This window comes from Euleptes europaea, chromosome 14, assembly GCF_029931775.1.
Source record: "Euleptes europaea isolate rEulEur1 chromosome 14, rEulEur1.hap1, whole genome shotgun sequence".
Taxonomy (NCBI): Eukaryota; Metazoa; Chordata; class Lepidosauria; order Squamata; family Sphaerodactylidae; genus Euleptes; species Euleptes europaea.
The window spans coordinates 7,567,928-7,584,341 of record NC_079325.1 but is presented as its reverse complement, the minus strand read 5'-3'; the positions used below and the strand labels follow the sequence as shown (position 1 = coordinate 7,584,341).

The following is a 16,414-nucleotide window of genomic DNA, read 5'->3' as shown; positions in this document are numbered from 1 at the left end:
TCCATTGACTGACGCGACTCTGAAACCTTTCAGGAGACCAGTTGTGAGTACCATATGCTTCAGTTAAAAGGGGTGGGGGTGGAAAAGCTTCCACCCCTGCAAAGGGAAACTTACCAACGAGCCTTGCTTGCGTGCAACCAAACACGGTGATGGGCGCGTCCTTTTCGTAATCCCTGAAACCACCACTTCGCTGAGGTAGGCTGTGAGGCATATTTAGGTTTGTGCGCACATACCTTCCTGTAGACAGAGGAAGAGTGCAAAGAGTCTGAATCGGGTGATTTCCCCCTAATAACCACACCATAGCGCTTCCCTAAAGCAATGCCTGGTAAATTGTATGTATGTGTGGATCCTGAATGGGAGAGGATCTTGTAGCAGGTGGTTCCAATGAACATTCCTGCCAGCAGCAGAGGTTACCAAAACTTTTTGTAATGCCATTACTGGATGAGTGCCCTCGATGGTCAGATTCTTAGGCATAGAGCATCCTGACAGCTTTGTACAATGAATTCTGTACACTTGGCTACCAAAGGGGAGGGGCTGTGGCTCAGTGGCAGAGCATCTGCTTGGCATGCAGAAGGTCCCAGGTTCAATCCCCAGCATCTCCAGTTAAAAGGGACTAGGCAGGTAGGTGATGTGAAAGACCCCTGCCTGAGACCCCGGAGAGACACTGCCAGTCTGAGTAGACAATACTGACTTTGATGGACCAAAGGTCTGATTCAGCATAAGGCACCTTCATGTGTTCAAGTTTCAAAGAGATGACTGCCTGCCAGCAGCTTTCAAGGGGTGGAGAGTTCAACAGTTTCCACAAGGAGAACTGGCCAAACGTTGCATTGCTAGCAAACGGCTATTCCAGAAATGAAATCAGAAGGGCCATTAAACCAAACAAAAATCAGAAAACTCAGGAAAAACAGTCTCCCATAGGAAAGGTATTCTTGCCATTTATTAAAGGAGTCACTGCTAGGATGGAGAAACTTTTGAAAAAAACATAACCTACAAACAGTGTTTAAACCCACCAAGAAAATACAACAGATGCTACAATCAGCAAAAGACAAGAGACCCCCTCACCTCTGCAGGAGTATATTGTATACCTTGCAGTTGTGGACAAGTTTACATCGGGACCACAAAACGCAGCATACAAACAAGGATAAAAGAACATGAAAGATACCACATACTTGGCCAACCTGAGAAATCAGCAGTGGCTGAACATGGACTGACCCAAACAGGACACAGGGTCTTATTCCAAGACACTGAAAGACTGGACAATTCTACTATTTTGTCAGATTGCACAGAGAAGCCATTGAAATTCATAAACATCAGCACAACTTTAACAGAAAAGAAGAGAGTTTAAGAATGAGTAAGGCTTGGCTTCCTGTCCTGAAAACCTCCAGACTAACGAAGACTACAGTCCACAATAGCCATGCGGAATAGCTTTGGATTCCACATGTGAACAGATCACTTCAGGATACAATGGTTCCACATTAACATACCACACCCTCATTAGCACATTATCTTGATACTTACAGGACAATGATTAGCACATTACCTTTGATACTTTGCAGGACAATGACTCAGCTCAAACCCAACCCCCTTCTGACTATATATTACTCTTCCTACACACTTGACACTGAGAGACACTGTCCTTCAGTGTTACTCCTCTGAAGATGCCAGCCACAGCTGCTGGCGAAACGTCAGGAAAGAAAATACCAAGACCACGGTCACACAGCCCGGATAACCTACAAGAACCAAGTTGCATTTCTCCTCCTCCTTTGTTTAGCAAACGGTCAGCTCTTGTTTGAATCCGCCTGAATTTGCTACTTCAGTGACTGGACTACATTTTTAAAAAGAAATGCGACCTTACTGTGATACAAGCAAACTCACCTTTGGCATCGAAACACTGGGAGAGCCAGTATTTTCCAAACACTACGTCCATCCTCTCTCCGTGGCGGCAAACAAAAAGGCATCTCTTTTGAGGACCCGGCGGGTTGGCGATTCTTAAGGGCTGAGGAGAAGAGAAAGCAAACTTTGGGTATGCCGAAACTCCCTCCCGCCTTTTGTCCCCTCGTGGTCCAGGCTATCTGGGGCAGGTGTAGCCATCTTCCCACCTGTGAATCTACTTTACCTGCATACTCTGACAGAAGATGGTCAGCGGCCCCGAATCCCCTGGCCCTTGATCTTCCTGCAGTCTTCGCTCCATTACTCCATCAGTGAACATGAGAAGGGACGGGGAGGGAGTAGCATTCAGAATTGAGTAGGACCTGTCAAAACAGGTATGGAAGGTTCATGCACACATTGGTTGACACTTGGTGAGTGGTAGATCTGTGTGACCCGGACTCCACTGCAAAGCATTGTGTTTTGAATTGAAGAAGAGTTGGTTCTTATATGCCGACTTTCTCTACCACTTAACAGACAATCAAACCAGCTTACAAACCCCTTCCCTCCCCCTCCCCACAACAGACACCCTGTGAGGTAGGTGGGGCTGAGAGAGTTCTAAGACAGCTGTGACTAGCCCCAGGTCCCCCAGCTGGCTTCATGTGGAGGAGTGGGGAATCATACCCGGTTCTCCAGATTAGAGTCCACCGCTCCAAACCACCGCTCTTAACCACTACACCATGCTGGCTGAATTGATGTGAGCTACGGATGGTCCATTCACAGATGCAAGTTACCACAGTAGTTTAGTTGTGAACGTGCCTGTGTAAACCACAGCTGTAATGTAATGGACATAGTGTGGGAACTTGGTTGAGGCAGACTTGGATTTGAGTCTCCTGTCAGACATGAAGCTCTCTGGTCAAGCTTGGACATGTCTCTCTCTGTCTCTCAGTCCAGTCAGGGTTGCTGGAGATAAAAATGGGACAGCTCCATCCATGAACACCACCCGGAGCTCATGAGCAAAAGGAAGAGGGTAAACATGATGCATAACTCTCTTTCCCCCCCCCCCACTCATGTGGACGCGGCAATGTCCAAAATCATCACAGTGATCACAAGTGGCTCGTTTCAGTAGGGATAAAATTGTCCCATAGACACATGAAGCTGCCTTATACTGAATCAGACCCTTGGACCATCAAACTCAGTATTGTCTATTCAGACTGGCAGCAGCTCTCCAGGGTCTCAGGCAGAGGTCTTTCACATCACCTACTACCTAACTGCAACCATCCTACTACCCAGTCATGCATGCCAGCTTGAGCTCTTTGAAGGAAGGGTGGGATAAAAATGCAATAAACAAAAGGTACAGGTACAGAGGCAGTATACCCCTGAATACCAGGGGCTAGAGGCAGATGGCCATTACTACCAACAGAAGGCTAATCTTGTCCAGCAAGATTGTTCTGCTGTAGTTGGTTCTGTAGACATTTAGGATGGGTGACGCCAGGAACACATAAACACATGAAGCTGCCTTATACTGAATCAGACCGTTGGCCCACCAAGGTCAGTATCGTCTGCTACTCAGTCTGGCAGCAGCTTTCCAGGATCTCAGGAAGAGACCTGGTCCTTTCAACTGGAGATGCTGGGGACTGAACCTGGGACCTTCTACATGCCAAGAAGAGGCTCTACCACTGAGCCACAGCCCATCTCCAAATGAAGAACATAAGAAAGGCCATGCTGGATCAGACCAAGGACCATCAAGTCTAGCAGTCTGTTCACACAGTGGCCAACCAGGTGCCTCTAGGAAGCCCACAAGCAAGATGACTGCAGCAGCATTATCCAGCCTTTGTTCCACAGCACCTAATATAATAGGTATGCTCCTCTGATCCTGGGGAGAATAGGTATGCATCATAAGAACATAAGAAAAGCCATGCTGGATCAGACCAAGGACCATCAAGTCCAGCAGTCTGTTCACACAGTGGCCAGCCAGGGGCCTCTAGGAAGCCCACAAACAAGATGACTGCAGCAGCATTATCCAGCCTGTGTTCCACAGAACCTAATAGAATAGGCATACTCCTCTGATGATGCAGAGAATAGGTATGCATCATGCCTAGTGTTCATTTTGACTAGTAGCCATGGATAGTCCTCTCCTCCATGAACATGTCCACTCCCCTCTTAAAGCCTTCCGTTGGCAGCCATCACCACATCCTGGGGCAGGGAGTTCCACCATTTAACTATGTGCATTTGAAGCCTATAACAAACGCCATGTTTTTCCAGTTGCCGGGTGGGCTTGCCCTTCAGAGCCACCACATGCTCTTGTGTGTCTGGGGAATTTCAAAAACCAGTGAGGCGAGGCCACTCACCCGTGGAACACCCAAGTGCCGCATTCATCAGATCTGGTAATGTAATTCTCGGGCAGCAGACCGGAGCAGCCAGTGGCGAGAGAAGTACCATAAATCCAGCCTTCGCTGGTAGTGATTTGCTCCACGGGGGACATGAAGATGAAATCCCCCGGAGAGAGCTCGAGTTCATCATCGTTCTGTGGGGTGTACGGGTAGATCACCTGCAGCGTCTGCGAGAGAACATAAGAAAAGCCATGCTGGATCAGACCAAGGCCCATCAAGTCCAGCAGTCTGTTCACAGGTGCCTCTAGGAAGCCCACAAACAAGACGACTGTAGCAGCATTATCCTGCCTGTGTTTCACAGCACCTAACATAGGAGGCATGCTCCTCTGATCCTGGAGAGAATAGGTATGCATCATGACTAGTAGCCACGGATAACCCTCTCCTCCGTGAACATGTCCACTCCACTCTTAAAGCCTTCCAAGTTGGCAGCCATCACCACATCCTGGGGCAGGGAGTTCCACAATTTAACTATGCGTTGTGTAAAGAAATATTTCCTTTTATCAGTTTTGAATCTCTCACCCTCCAGCTTCAGCAGATGACCCCGCGTTCAAGTATTATGAGAGAGGGAGAAAAGCTTCTCCCTGCCCACTCTCTCCAAACCATGCATAATTTCATGTGTTAACCACACTGAAATGACCCCACTTCGTTGGTTTCCAAGATCAACTCAAGGTGCAGTTAAACTTATTAAGCCCTGAACAGACTCGGACTGAGATATCTCAGTGAATGCTGCCTCTTGAAGTTTAAGATCTACTGCTGTGGCCCTGTTTCATTTCCCCTCTCTTGTGGAGGCCAGATTGAACCCACCCCCCCCCCGAAAAAAAAGCTCAGGGCCTTCTTGGTTGCTGCCCCAGAGCCGAACAAATTAACAGAATAAATAAACTAACAAAATGATATTAACCTACGATTTTCTTTCAAGGGATCTGAAACCTGACCTTACCTCATGGTTAGCAAATCTAATATCGCGGGAGAATATCGCGGCCACCCAGTCACAGCCCAGTTTGACGTCTATGCTCTGAGCTAACTTTTCGAGGGTGGGCAAGTGACTCGCTTGGAAATGATAGGCCAGGGTCACATGTAGCTGCTTCTTATGGGGTTCCACATGTACATCTGCAAAGAGGGGAAAGGAGCAGTTAGTAGGAAGACAATGAAATGGAAATGAAGGAGCAAGGAAAATGCCCTGCTGATGCCCTTGAGGGGGGCAAGATAGGGCTCCCAATAAGGAGAGAGAAGTACCCTTCAGCCCCCTTGACCTCTTCTTGACCATCCTGCTTCTAGATATCTCAGACTGTGAATGAGTCTGCCTCAGCTATGGCTGACTGGCCCTTTATACATCATTGTGAACTTTGGAATATTCATATGTATTATATATTGTACACTGAGAACTACTCAGTCCGTTGGTTTTCAGTCTAGAGGCTAAATTCAAGGCCTAGTTTTTAAATTTGTATTTTAAGTGCACTGATGAAGAAGAAGAGGAAGAGGAGGAAGAAGAAGAGATGGTTTTAATATGCCGACTTTCTCTACCACTTAAGGAAGAATCAAGCCGGCTTACAATCACCTTCCCTTCCCCTTCCCACAACAGACACCCTGTGAGGTAGGTGGGGCTGAGAGTGTGACTAGCCCAAGGTCACCCAGCAGGTTTCATGTGGAGGAGTGGGGAAACCAACCCAGTACACCAGATTAGCCTCCGCCACTCATGTGGAGGAGTGGGGATTCAAACCCAGTTCTCAAGATCAGACTCCACCGCTCCACACCACCGCTCTTAACCACTACACCACACTGGCTCTCAAGTAGGGACTTGGACAGTGCTCACACAGGGGAAAAATATGGAGGTGCACCTGGGGAAACATGACATTAATAGAAAAACCGAGCATGCCAGAGATTGACGGTGAAAGGATTGTTTACAGGCATTTTGCGATAGTTGGAGGATGCAGGAAACGATAGCTCTGCTGAGTGTGCGCACACAGACACATGAGGGGGAAAGAATGAAACTCAGCATCTGTCAGAAAGGTTAAAGGATTGCCAAAATGTCAGCCTCCCTTTTAGGCGATAGTGATTCACAGGAAGCCTGACTGTGTTTTTCTTTGCAGCCGATAAGGATAGAAGAGCTGAAGGAGGCCGTTGCAGGAGGTCTCCTACTGAGCTCAGAAACGAAAGGTTAGATCTCCATGAGCACAAGGGAGAGAAGCTTGGCCTTTGCAGATTGCCCCAGTTATTTTGTATCTGATCACATTCCCAAGCCTGTTTCTGGAAACAGAGATTATTATGGGACATGCGCAGTTGGGGAGCAGCGGCACCCTTTAATCACAGAGTTGGAAGGGACCACCAGGGTCATCTAGCTGAACCCCCTGCACAATGCAGGAAATTTACATCTACCTCCCCACCCCCACACCCCCAGTGACCCCATGCCCAGAAAATGGCAACAAAACCTCTCCAGGATCCCTGGCCAAACTGGCCTGGAGGAATTTTGCTTCCTGACCCCAAAGTGGTGATCGGCATTACCCTGGGGATGTAAGAAAGGGCCATGAGAGCCAAACACTGGAGCAGACCTTCCTGCTCTCCCTCTCAGAATCTGCCTAAATTCACAGAATCAGCATTGCTGACCAATGGCTATCTAGCTTTTGCTTTAAAAAACTCCAAAGAAGGAGAGGAGAAGGAGCTTTTCCTGCATTCATGCAGACTCATTGTATATACATGGCTCTGGACATGAATCAGTTTAGGTGATCCAGAGAGCAGATGCATTGCTGAAAAGGGAGGAAATAGCTGCAGGAGACTCTAGCAAAGCCAGTCTACATCCTGTGAGAATGCTGGAAGTATTTGTAAGGATAAGCCAGGCCCATGGTTCTCAAGCCTTTTTGCATATCAGAAGAAAGGCCCTATCGACTTTGTGATTTACACCACCCCCTGCATACTCACCAGCTTTGGAAGCAGCCTCCACCGCAAAGTCTGCTGCAAACTTCTTGAGGACCTCAGCGCTGTCCTCCTTGACGAAGAGCCCGATGAAGTTGGACGACGTGTAGAGCTCCAAGGGCAAAGGGGCCGAGAACTTGCACCTCCACCGTATGACTGTGGCATGGAGCGCTTCGCAGAGTGCCTCCACCTTGCTGTCTTCACACTGCAAGGGAGCAGGCACAGGTGACAATGTGAGGCCAAGCGCCTTGCGCTTTTAGCACCACCTTCACTTTTGAAACCGAACTGTGGAACTCCCTGCCCCAGGATGTGGTGATGGTTGCCAACTTGAAAGGCTTTAAGAGGGGAGTGGACATGTTCATGGAGGAGAGGGTTATCCGTGGCTACTAGTCAAAATGAATACTAGTCATGATGCATACCTATTTTCCCCAGGATCAGAGGAGCAGGCCTATTATATTAGGTGCTGTGGATAACAGGCAGGGTAATGCTGCTGCAGTAGTCTTGTTTGTGGGCTTCCTAGAGGCACCTGGTGGGCCACTGTGTGAACAGACTGCTGGACTTGATGGTCCTTGGTCTGATCCAGCAGGGCCTTTCTTATGTTCTTACATAATTTGCCAATCTTAAAGGGAGGCCAGAATCATAACTGTCATGGCATATATGGGTAGACTGGAGGCTGATGTTGGCTTGCCTGACCATATAATCCTATCCTTAATTGATTCTTGCTAGAGGAGATGGGATACTCCCAGGTCTTGGTGGAAGAGAGGAGGAGGTCTTAGCAGAAATTCTATGCTCAGAAGAAAAACATGTGGTATCAGTGAAAGCTCATTCATTGACCTCAAGAAAACTCCAAACTGCTCTTCTTCACTTCCTCCTGCTTCGCTGTTGCAGCCATAGTGGCTTTTAGGAAATCAGCTATATTAAGCTGGCATGAACAGCTATTGGTCCGGTTCAGACGTAACATGGAACCAGCTTTAAATGGGAATTAAAGACTCATAGAGAAGAGGTCCATCGGTGGTGACTAAAGGGAACCTCCACATTCAGAGGCAGTCAACCTCTGAATACCAGTGCCAGCAGGCAACATCAGGTGAAGGTCTTGGCCTCTGTGCTCTGTTGTTGGCCCTCCAGAGTAACTGGTTGGCCACCGTGTGTGACAGGATGCTGGACTAGATGGACCACTGGTCTGTTCTAAATATGGTTAGTTTATGAAACCAGGATTCAGCTCTCAGATGATCACGCAAATCCTGGCTGGCCTTAACAAATGCTGGTCAAAGGTATTTATTATGGACCATGACCAGCAAATAACAAATGCTGGTTTCATCACCTTCACTGTGTTCAGGCATCTCTAAGGCTGGAGAGAACAGGAAGGTTGGTGCCAGGGAACAAGCCAGATTAAGCCAAGCTGTCCACATTCATATGTAACACAAAACTACCTTGAAGACTGTGGCTAATAAACCAACTTCCAACATTGGTTTCAGATTCTGGTTTGATGGACCCTAAACCATAATTAGTGGAATGATCCACATTTTTATTATTATACTAACCATGCTAAGTTTGACTAAACCACGGTTTCACGTGACATTGTAACGGCTGTAACAGTGAAACCGATAGCTTGCCCTGCTAGGTCACTCAGTAGGTTCACAACCGTGGTAAAACCTGAATTAGGGGCTCCCAAATCCCACAGTTCACGCTGGTAACCACTATACTACACTAGCATGCTCATGGAATGCTGTAATGCGCATGTCGACCCACCTCAATGAAGAATCTTATTGCGCACAGAAAGGAACAAGATGACACTGGGTAGGATAGTGAATGGACTCACCATAAAGAATTGGCAGAGCGTGATATGGGGGAAGATGTTGTGCGCCTTGTTCTTCCCGCACAACTGCTTCGACTGCTGCCAGAAGTCCGAGAGCTTCTGTGCTAAGGGACCTGTGGGACGCAGGTAGAGGACGTACTCTCGAGGCAAGGGGTCATCGAGAAAAGGGTCACATACGTGGGAAAAAAGCCTACAACAGAAGAGAGGGGGAAAGGGCCTTAAGGGAAATGTGTCGCTGTTTCAGAGCAGAAGTCAAACAGCAAGTTTGACAGATAGTTGCGATAGAAGAGATAAACAGAGGCTTCTTACATCCCCATGAAAGAAGACTTTATACAAAATCAGTAAGAAAGAAGAAGAGTTGGTTTCTATATGCCGACTTTCTCTACCACTTAAGGGAGACTCAAAGCAGCTTACAATCACCTTCCTTTCCCCACAACAGACATCCTGTGAGGTAGGTGGGGCTGAGAGAGCTCTTAACAGAGTTGTAACTTGCCCAAGGTCACCCAGCTGGCTTCGTGTGTAGGAGTGGGGAATCAAACCCGGTTCTCCAGATCGGAGTCCACTGCTCCAAACCACCACTCTTAACCATTACCCCATGCTGGCTCTCAGTAGTTGTCTACACTAAGGATAAAGCAACTTATGACCCCAAAATCAGACCCACCACTGGAAGAGTGATGCCTGCCCCCCCAACAGGCATTCTCAACATGAAAGACAATACAGAGGGTGTGGCAATTGCAGTGGCTGTACTTGCTGGCAGGCAGCTTATGGGTAGGGTTGCCAAACTCCAGGTACTAGCTGGAGATTTCCTGGGATTACTACTGATGTCCAGCTGATAGAGATCAGTTCACCTGGAGAAAATGGCCGTGTTGGAAAATGGATTTTATGGCATTCTACCCCATTGTAGTCCCTCCCTTTCCCAAACCTTGCCTTCTGCAGGCTCCACCCCCAAAATCTCCAGATATTTCCCAACTCAGAGCTGGCAACTCTACTTAGGGGCCTTGGCCTAGCTTATCACCCACTGTTTCCTTGATATGGCCTTCTGGTAAAAATTGTTGCTGATCATGGTAATTCTTTGCTGCCTGGTCTACACAAGCAGCAAATAAAGATGAGAATCAGGTGGTAGCCTAGCCTATATTATTTCAGACAACAAGTGGAAGATGTCAAGTTTGAATGCCCCACTTATTAAAAAAAACACACAACTACCTACTATTTGAAAAATAGCTCAGCCCTTTGCCTGTTGTTCTGGTTTTCTGTCTGCAGGGAATTCCTTGCACACCGAAGCATTCAGACATGTCATCCACCACCTCCAGTTTGAAGTCACGCAATCCTCATTTTGCTGCCTGTCTAGACCATACCCCAGTCAGGCACATACACAACATTACCAGCAATCTTTTCCTGCATGACAAAAGCACCGGTCATCAAAGTCTTCTGCAGAAAACAGTGCTCATCCCAAGAGCTCTGCATGCACGCACAGGGGGCTTTTCAGATCTTCTGTGCTCAGTGAAATTCCTTGTGCTACATTAGAAGCTGCTTTGGAGACAACCCCATGCCCCCCAGATTTTTAGAGCAGCTTTTCAGGAGACACAAGGGACAACACTAGAAACAGGAAAAGGTGGGGGGAAGAAACAGTTCAGGGCCCCTGGAACGTGGGTGGACTTTCCTAAGAGCAGACGGAAACTCTGCCCACAGCTATTCAGATCCTACACTTGATGTGGTAACACAACACACACTTCAGAGTATGGTGACTGATACAATCACCAGACCAAATTCTGGAGGGGTAAGCCATCTTAGCGTGTTGCAGAAAACAAACAGGAGTTGTGATAACGTTTTTACTTGCACATATGCTTTTGTGCAAAGGATACCACTTCCTCAGATCCTTGATCGAGAAGTGTATTTTACTTTTGGGGGAGGTTTCATGGCGTGTAGGAAGGAAACGTACTTAAAACGATACGTTTGAATCTTTTAAAATGTATTATTTCATACCAACCAGTCACATGCTGCTTGGACACTTCGGCCTCCCGTAGACGCCAGAGCTTTCTGTCTGCAGAAAGTGGAGAAAAGAAAGTCTGTCTGAGTGCTATTGTGGGTGCTAAATAGCAATCAGGGCTGCTTGTGGTGCAGCTATTCCAAAGTTGTTAAGTTAATCTTAAAAAAAAAAAAAGTTATGGAAGCTTTCTTCTGGAATGCTCCCATGGTGCATTTTTTTTTAAAAAACAAATTCCCACCAGAATCCAGTCTTGCCCCCCACATGCAACAGTCTGTTTTCAATGCAACTATCATTTTTTACTTGGAAAAATATCTCCGAGAGGAGAGATTTGGGGGAGTAGAGTCCCTGGAGCTGAGAAATTGGAATCTCCATGGAGACGATGTAACATAAAATCTGTCTTAAGTAAATAGCCATCCCTTTCTGAGGCCCTGAACTCTGCCTGTCCCTCTGTAGTCCATTCCTCTCTTCTGCCTTTTCCCACCCCAACATTCCTCTGCAGAATCCAGTCTTTCTACATGGAAAACAGCTTCCGCATTAGACAGCAGCTGCAGTTCCAATGGCAGTAGAGGGGTTTTTTTTTCTTAGACCTTCCAGTAACTCTCTGGGAGGGGGAGTGCTGGGGAAGAGGTCTGAGACCAATTAAGTAGCCACTTTTGACTTCCCAGCTGCTGGCTTTGTCTAAGCAACTGCCTTCGCTTTCTCCTCGGATAATCAAGTTGCTTTCAGAAATACGTTATTTATTGGCGGTACGGAAAAGGCTGCCGTTCATTCTACCAGGAATGCTAAAGAAGTATTCGTGCTCCCACCCCTGAGGGCCCCCCTGAGAGGTAACTTGGCGCGGTGGTGCGCAATGCAACTTTGCATCCTCATGTTTGTTGAGTGATGGCAGGAGAACTTTGTAAGTGTGAAGGACTGCCCCTCTGTTCCCAGTACCCCTCAAAATGCATCATGGCTTTTGTTGATACAGAGACGAACACATGAAGCTGCCTTAAACTGAATCAGACCCTCGGTCCATCAAAGTCAGTATTGTCTACTCAGACTGGCAGCAGCTCTCCAGGGTCTCAGGCAGAGATCTTTTACATCACCTCCTTGCCTAGTCCCTTAACTGGAGATGCCGGGATTGAACCTGGGACCTTCTGCATGCCAAGCAGATGCTCTACCACTGAGCCACAGCCCCTCTTCTACCTGTACAGATGTTGGTGTGCTAGCAAACAAAAGGGCAGAGGGGAAGATTAGGGTAGGGCTTGGCCAGACATTCTGGGCGCACACTTGAGCCCCAGCGGCACTCCTGGTGTCTCAGAGACTCGCTCCAGACCTGGCTGGTGAGCGCCCCAATCCAAGAGCTGGTGACAGGTATAAATTATGCCCACTGCCTTTTCCCGTGCTGCTGGCACCTGCAGTGCTGCCAGCACCTCAGGGGCTTGCATTGGTCAATCGGGCAGAGAACCAGTCCCACGTGCCGAGCAAAACAGGCTGCCACATGGCTGTTCAGCACGTGTGCCAGAGGTAACCTATCCCTGATGTTGCCTTCCAGCAGTATCTGCTATGAAGACAAATGTGTGTTCCACCGCTTCTGTCTGCTACTCCGGTGCTTCTGTCTGCTTTTCTCCAGAAGCGGGGCCAGATCCTCAAGTACTGTCAACTAGTTAGTTTCCTGGGGAGGGGGGAGCATTCAGTGCCCTGGGGGAGGGCATCCACGAAGACCTGGGCCTAAAAGATTTACAGCACGTCTACATCACTGCGAATGATTTCAAATTTCTGCGCCGATTTGAAACTCTCCATTTTGGCTTTGCTTCTCCCTTTTGCAAACAGTGTGCAGATGGCGTGAAAGAAACATACAAATCAGGATTGGTGGCAGCACCAACGGGTGAAACAAAAAGCCTCACATCAACCACATAAAGAAACAAAAAGGGGGGTGTCTATGTACATCTCTGTTCATAATCCTTTCCCCCCTCCCAGACCAGCCTAAACAACTCCTCCACCCCCCCACAACGTCTCTCTCCGTTTCCTGACTTATAAATATGCATTCTGAAATCCGAACGCTCTCCAGCAAATGGCTCTCCTTCCTGGGTTATCTGTGGCACCGATCATCTATTTGCATTAAAAATTCATTTCCACCAAAGGCCTGGCTGAATTTCCTGTCTAAGTAATTTCAGCATTGGAAGCAAGGCTGGGGAGGTGAGCGACCGTCTGCTTATTACTGAGATGATTTTCTACATACAGACACCCCCTTCCTTAATTCCCAGAATTCCCACACTGTCACAGGAAAAAACTTCCTCTCCAATCCTTGCTGACACATTCCGTTGAAGAATATATATTTACTTATAGAATCGTAGAGTTGGAAGGGGCCATACAGGCCATCTAGTCCAACCCCCTGCTCAATGCAGGACCAGCCTAGAGCATCCCTGACAAGTGCTTGTCCAGCCTCTGCTTAAAGATTGCCAGTGAAGGGGCATCCCCTGCCCCCAGTGATTCCACTGTTTAACAACTCTTACTGGAAAAAATGTTTTCCTAATATCCAGCTGGTACCTTTCCACCCACTATTTTAAACCCATTATTGGGAAATAAAGGTTTGCACTTTGTGCTTCCCCAAATGATAACAGCTTCTAGATACTGGAGGCTTGTGGTGCTTTTGAAATACCCATTTCAAGCTAAGCCTGGGTACTAGGCATGCTTTTGATGGAGTGTTTAGTTTGCTGTTCCGTGTTTGTTAGACTTTCTTCTGCTACTTGCTGCTGGTTTTCCCCTATTGTTTTGGGTGGGATTAGTGTTCATGTCATCGTTTCATCTTGCTGCTGCTGGTGGAAAGGGTCTCCACGGTGTCTCTACAGTTCTACTGGACTCGGCCGTGGCTCAGTGGTAGGGCATCTGCTTGCCATGCAGAAGTTCCAGGTTCAATCCCCGGCATCTCCAGTTAAAGGGACTAGGCATCTCCAGTTAAAGGGACTGGAGAGCTGCTGCCGGTCGGAGTAGACAATACTGACTTTGATGGACCAAGTCCATCAGCCAAGAGCTTTGCAACTATCTCTCGCTTTAGGGCAAGTCCACACTTGTATACTGCGATCCATTTAACTCTAGCAAAACCATATTTTTTACAATCAATAAAAAAATGCCAAACCATGTCCATGTCCCGCACATGACTACTTTCCACAGACAATACTGGACGCTAGAATTCTCTGTGAATAGAAGATGGGCAACTAGGGTTGCCAACCTCCAGGTACTAGCTGGAGATCTCCTGCTGTTACAACTGATCTTCAGCCGACAGAGATCAGTTCCCCTGGAAAAAATGACCGCTTTGGCAATTGGGTTCTACGGCATTGAAGTCCCTCCCCTCCCTAAACCCCACCCTCCTTAGGCTCCACCCCAAAAACCTCCCACCAGTGGCGAAGAGGGACCTGGCAACTCTAGCAACCATGAGGCTCCCTTAGAGGTAGGCCTCCATTTCTCTGGATGGTGTCGTGTCCACACTTTGCTCCCCTTCCAGCTTTGCTGGTGGAAGTACAAGAAGGACCTAAGCAACAAGAGATCTGGTATGCTTTGTGCCCTTAAATCATTGCCATATTTCAATAGCAAAAATATAAAAAAATAAATCACAATTAATAGAAAGGAGAGAACGAAAAGCAAGAAGCAAGACAAGGCCGGGGTGGAAAAGGTTATGGTGGTGAATTTATGGTTCGTCAAGTTTTCTTCTTTCTGCAACATACGAGATGGACATGTGATTTTTCAAAAAGGAAAGGGGAAAAAGAACAGATATGGGGGAGGGGAGGGTCATGGTCTGTGTGGGCTTTGCTGTGTGCTCAATATTTCAGTTATGTAACCTCTTTGCTGGCTGAAGAATCGCTGTGCCTGCTGCAGAGGCTGCCTGTCGCCTGAACACATGTGCGACAGACTTTAATATTCTGCTTCGCTGGCTCCTTAAATCAAAGCAAGGGCAAGGAGAAGAACGAATCTGGGTTGTTTTTTAAAAACAAAATTAAAAAGTGTACTTTGGAGGGATAAACAGAAAAACATGCTGGCCAATTTGTGTTTTTTAAAGATGTTAACCCAGAGGGAGAAGAGGGGACGTCTCAGGAATGCAGATAATCGGACGTTGGGCTTAAACTTTTCAGACAGCTACCAAGAGGAGGGGCTGTAGCTCAGTGATAGAGCACCTGCTTGGCATGCAGAAGGTCCCAGGTTCGATCCCTGACATCTCTGGTTAGAAGGAGCAGGTAGGAGGTGATGTGAAAGACCTTTGCTTGAGACCCTGGAGACCTGCTTTCTGTCTGAGTAGACAGTACTGACCTTGACACAGCTTCATATGTGTTGGAGAAAGGCTGTGGCTCAGTGGTAGAGCATTTGCTTGGCATGCAGGAAGTCCCAGGTTCAATCCCCGGCATCTCCACTTAGAAGGATCAGATAGTTGGTGATGTAAAAGACCTATGCTTGAGACCCTGGAGAGCCGCTGCCAGACTGAATGGACAATATTTACCTTGATGGACTAATAGTCTGTCTGATTCAGTATAAGGCACTTCCATGAATTCATGAGACATGGGATTCCAGAAGAGAGGTGTCTCTCTCTCCTTCTCTTCTCTCTCTCTCACCATTTATTCATGGAAGGTTTTGCACTGGGTTTGCCACTCTTTAGATGCACTTTTCCCCCATCCATATTCTCAAAACTCAACAATAAGCCTCCATGCAGAGTTTTGAGAATTCAGATGGGGAAAATGTGCATCTATAGAGTGACAAATCCAATGCAAAACCTTCCATGAATAAATGGCCTCTGTATGTGTGGAATGTACTGTCTCAGTTAACACTGCTAGGGGGGGGAATCAACCTTTTTAGCCCTCGCGTCTCGGAAGGGATGCTTTTCTCTTGCTTCTCAAGGCAACTGCAAACAAAGTACACATCTTGCAAACACATTTGTCGCCTTCCCATTGCATATTTTTAGTTTTAAAAAATTATAGTGTGAAGAGGCCCTCACAAGAAGCAGGGATATAACTCGGAAGGAACAATAGAAAAATGATGCTTCTGTAAAGAAGTAGCAGTTAAAAGGTTTCCAACGTTCTTCCGTGCACCATCTGGAACTATGGTGATAGCCAGGGAAGGAAGTGGCTGTCATGTTGATTTGAAATAAATAAATTTCTCTCGCTATGCTGAAAGACAAATAGGATACGTACACACACCCCTCCCTCCCCTTTTCTACATGAAAGAAAATAACTGGAATCCAGTCCTGGATTTTATTTTCAGGAGCCTCACACAGTGAGAATAGGAAGTTCCACCCAAACCAATAAATTATGTGGTCAGGGTCTTTGGGTACATGGAGGGAGCTCTTGCTCCAGGCCTTGCACATTTACGATTTCTCATTCTGAAGAAGTCGAAGATGGATTTAGTCAGGTCAATTTCTTCTACAGGATACTAACCGTGGTACAGCCTGCACCGAACACAGAAGAATTCAAAATCTAT

The 16,414-nt window shown here is 47.2% G+C and overlaps 1 protein-coding gene across 1 annotated transcript in view; it reads right to left on the bottom strand.

Annotated features, from left to right (window-relative positions):
• Window positions 1–16,414, bottom strand: part of UBASH3B (ubiquitin associated and SH3 domain containing B) — a 70,535-nt gene that overhangs the window by 9,823 nt on the left and 44,298 nt on the right. The window contains exons 2-9 of the mRNA XM_056860660.1: window positions 10,970–11,023; window positions 8,986–9,172; window positions 7,173–7,371; window positions 5,197–5,366; window positions 4,218–4,426; window positions 2,117–2,252; window positions 1,876–1,996; window positions 115–237 (exon numbers count right to left, since the gene is read on the bottom strand). Coding sequence (XP_056716638.1) covers window positions 115–237; window positions 1,876–1,996; window positions 2,117–2,252; window positions 4,218–4,426; window positions 5,197–5,366; window positions 7,173–7,371; window positions 8,986–9,172; window positions 10,970–11,023 — 1,199 coding nt within the window. The remainder of the gene's footprint in view (window positions 1–114; window positions 238–1,875; window positions 1,997–2,116; window positions 2,253–4,217; window positions 4,427–5,196; window positions 5,367–7,172; window positions 7,372–8,985; window positions 9,173–10,969; window positions 11,024–16,414) is intronic.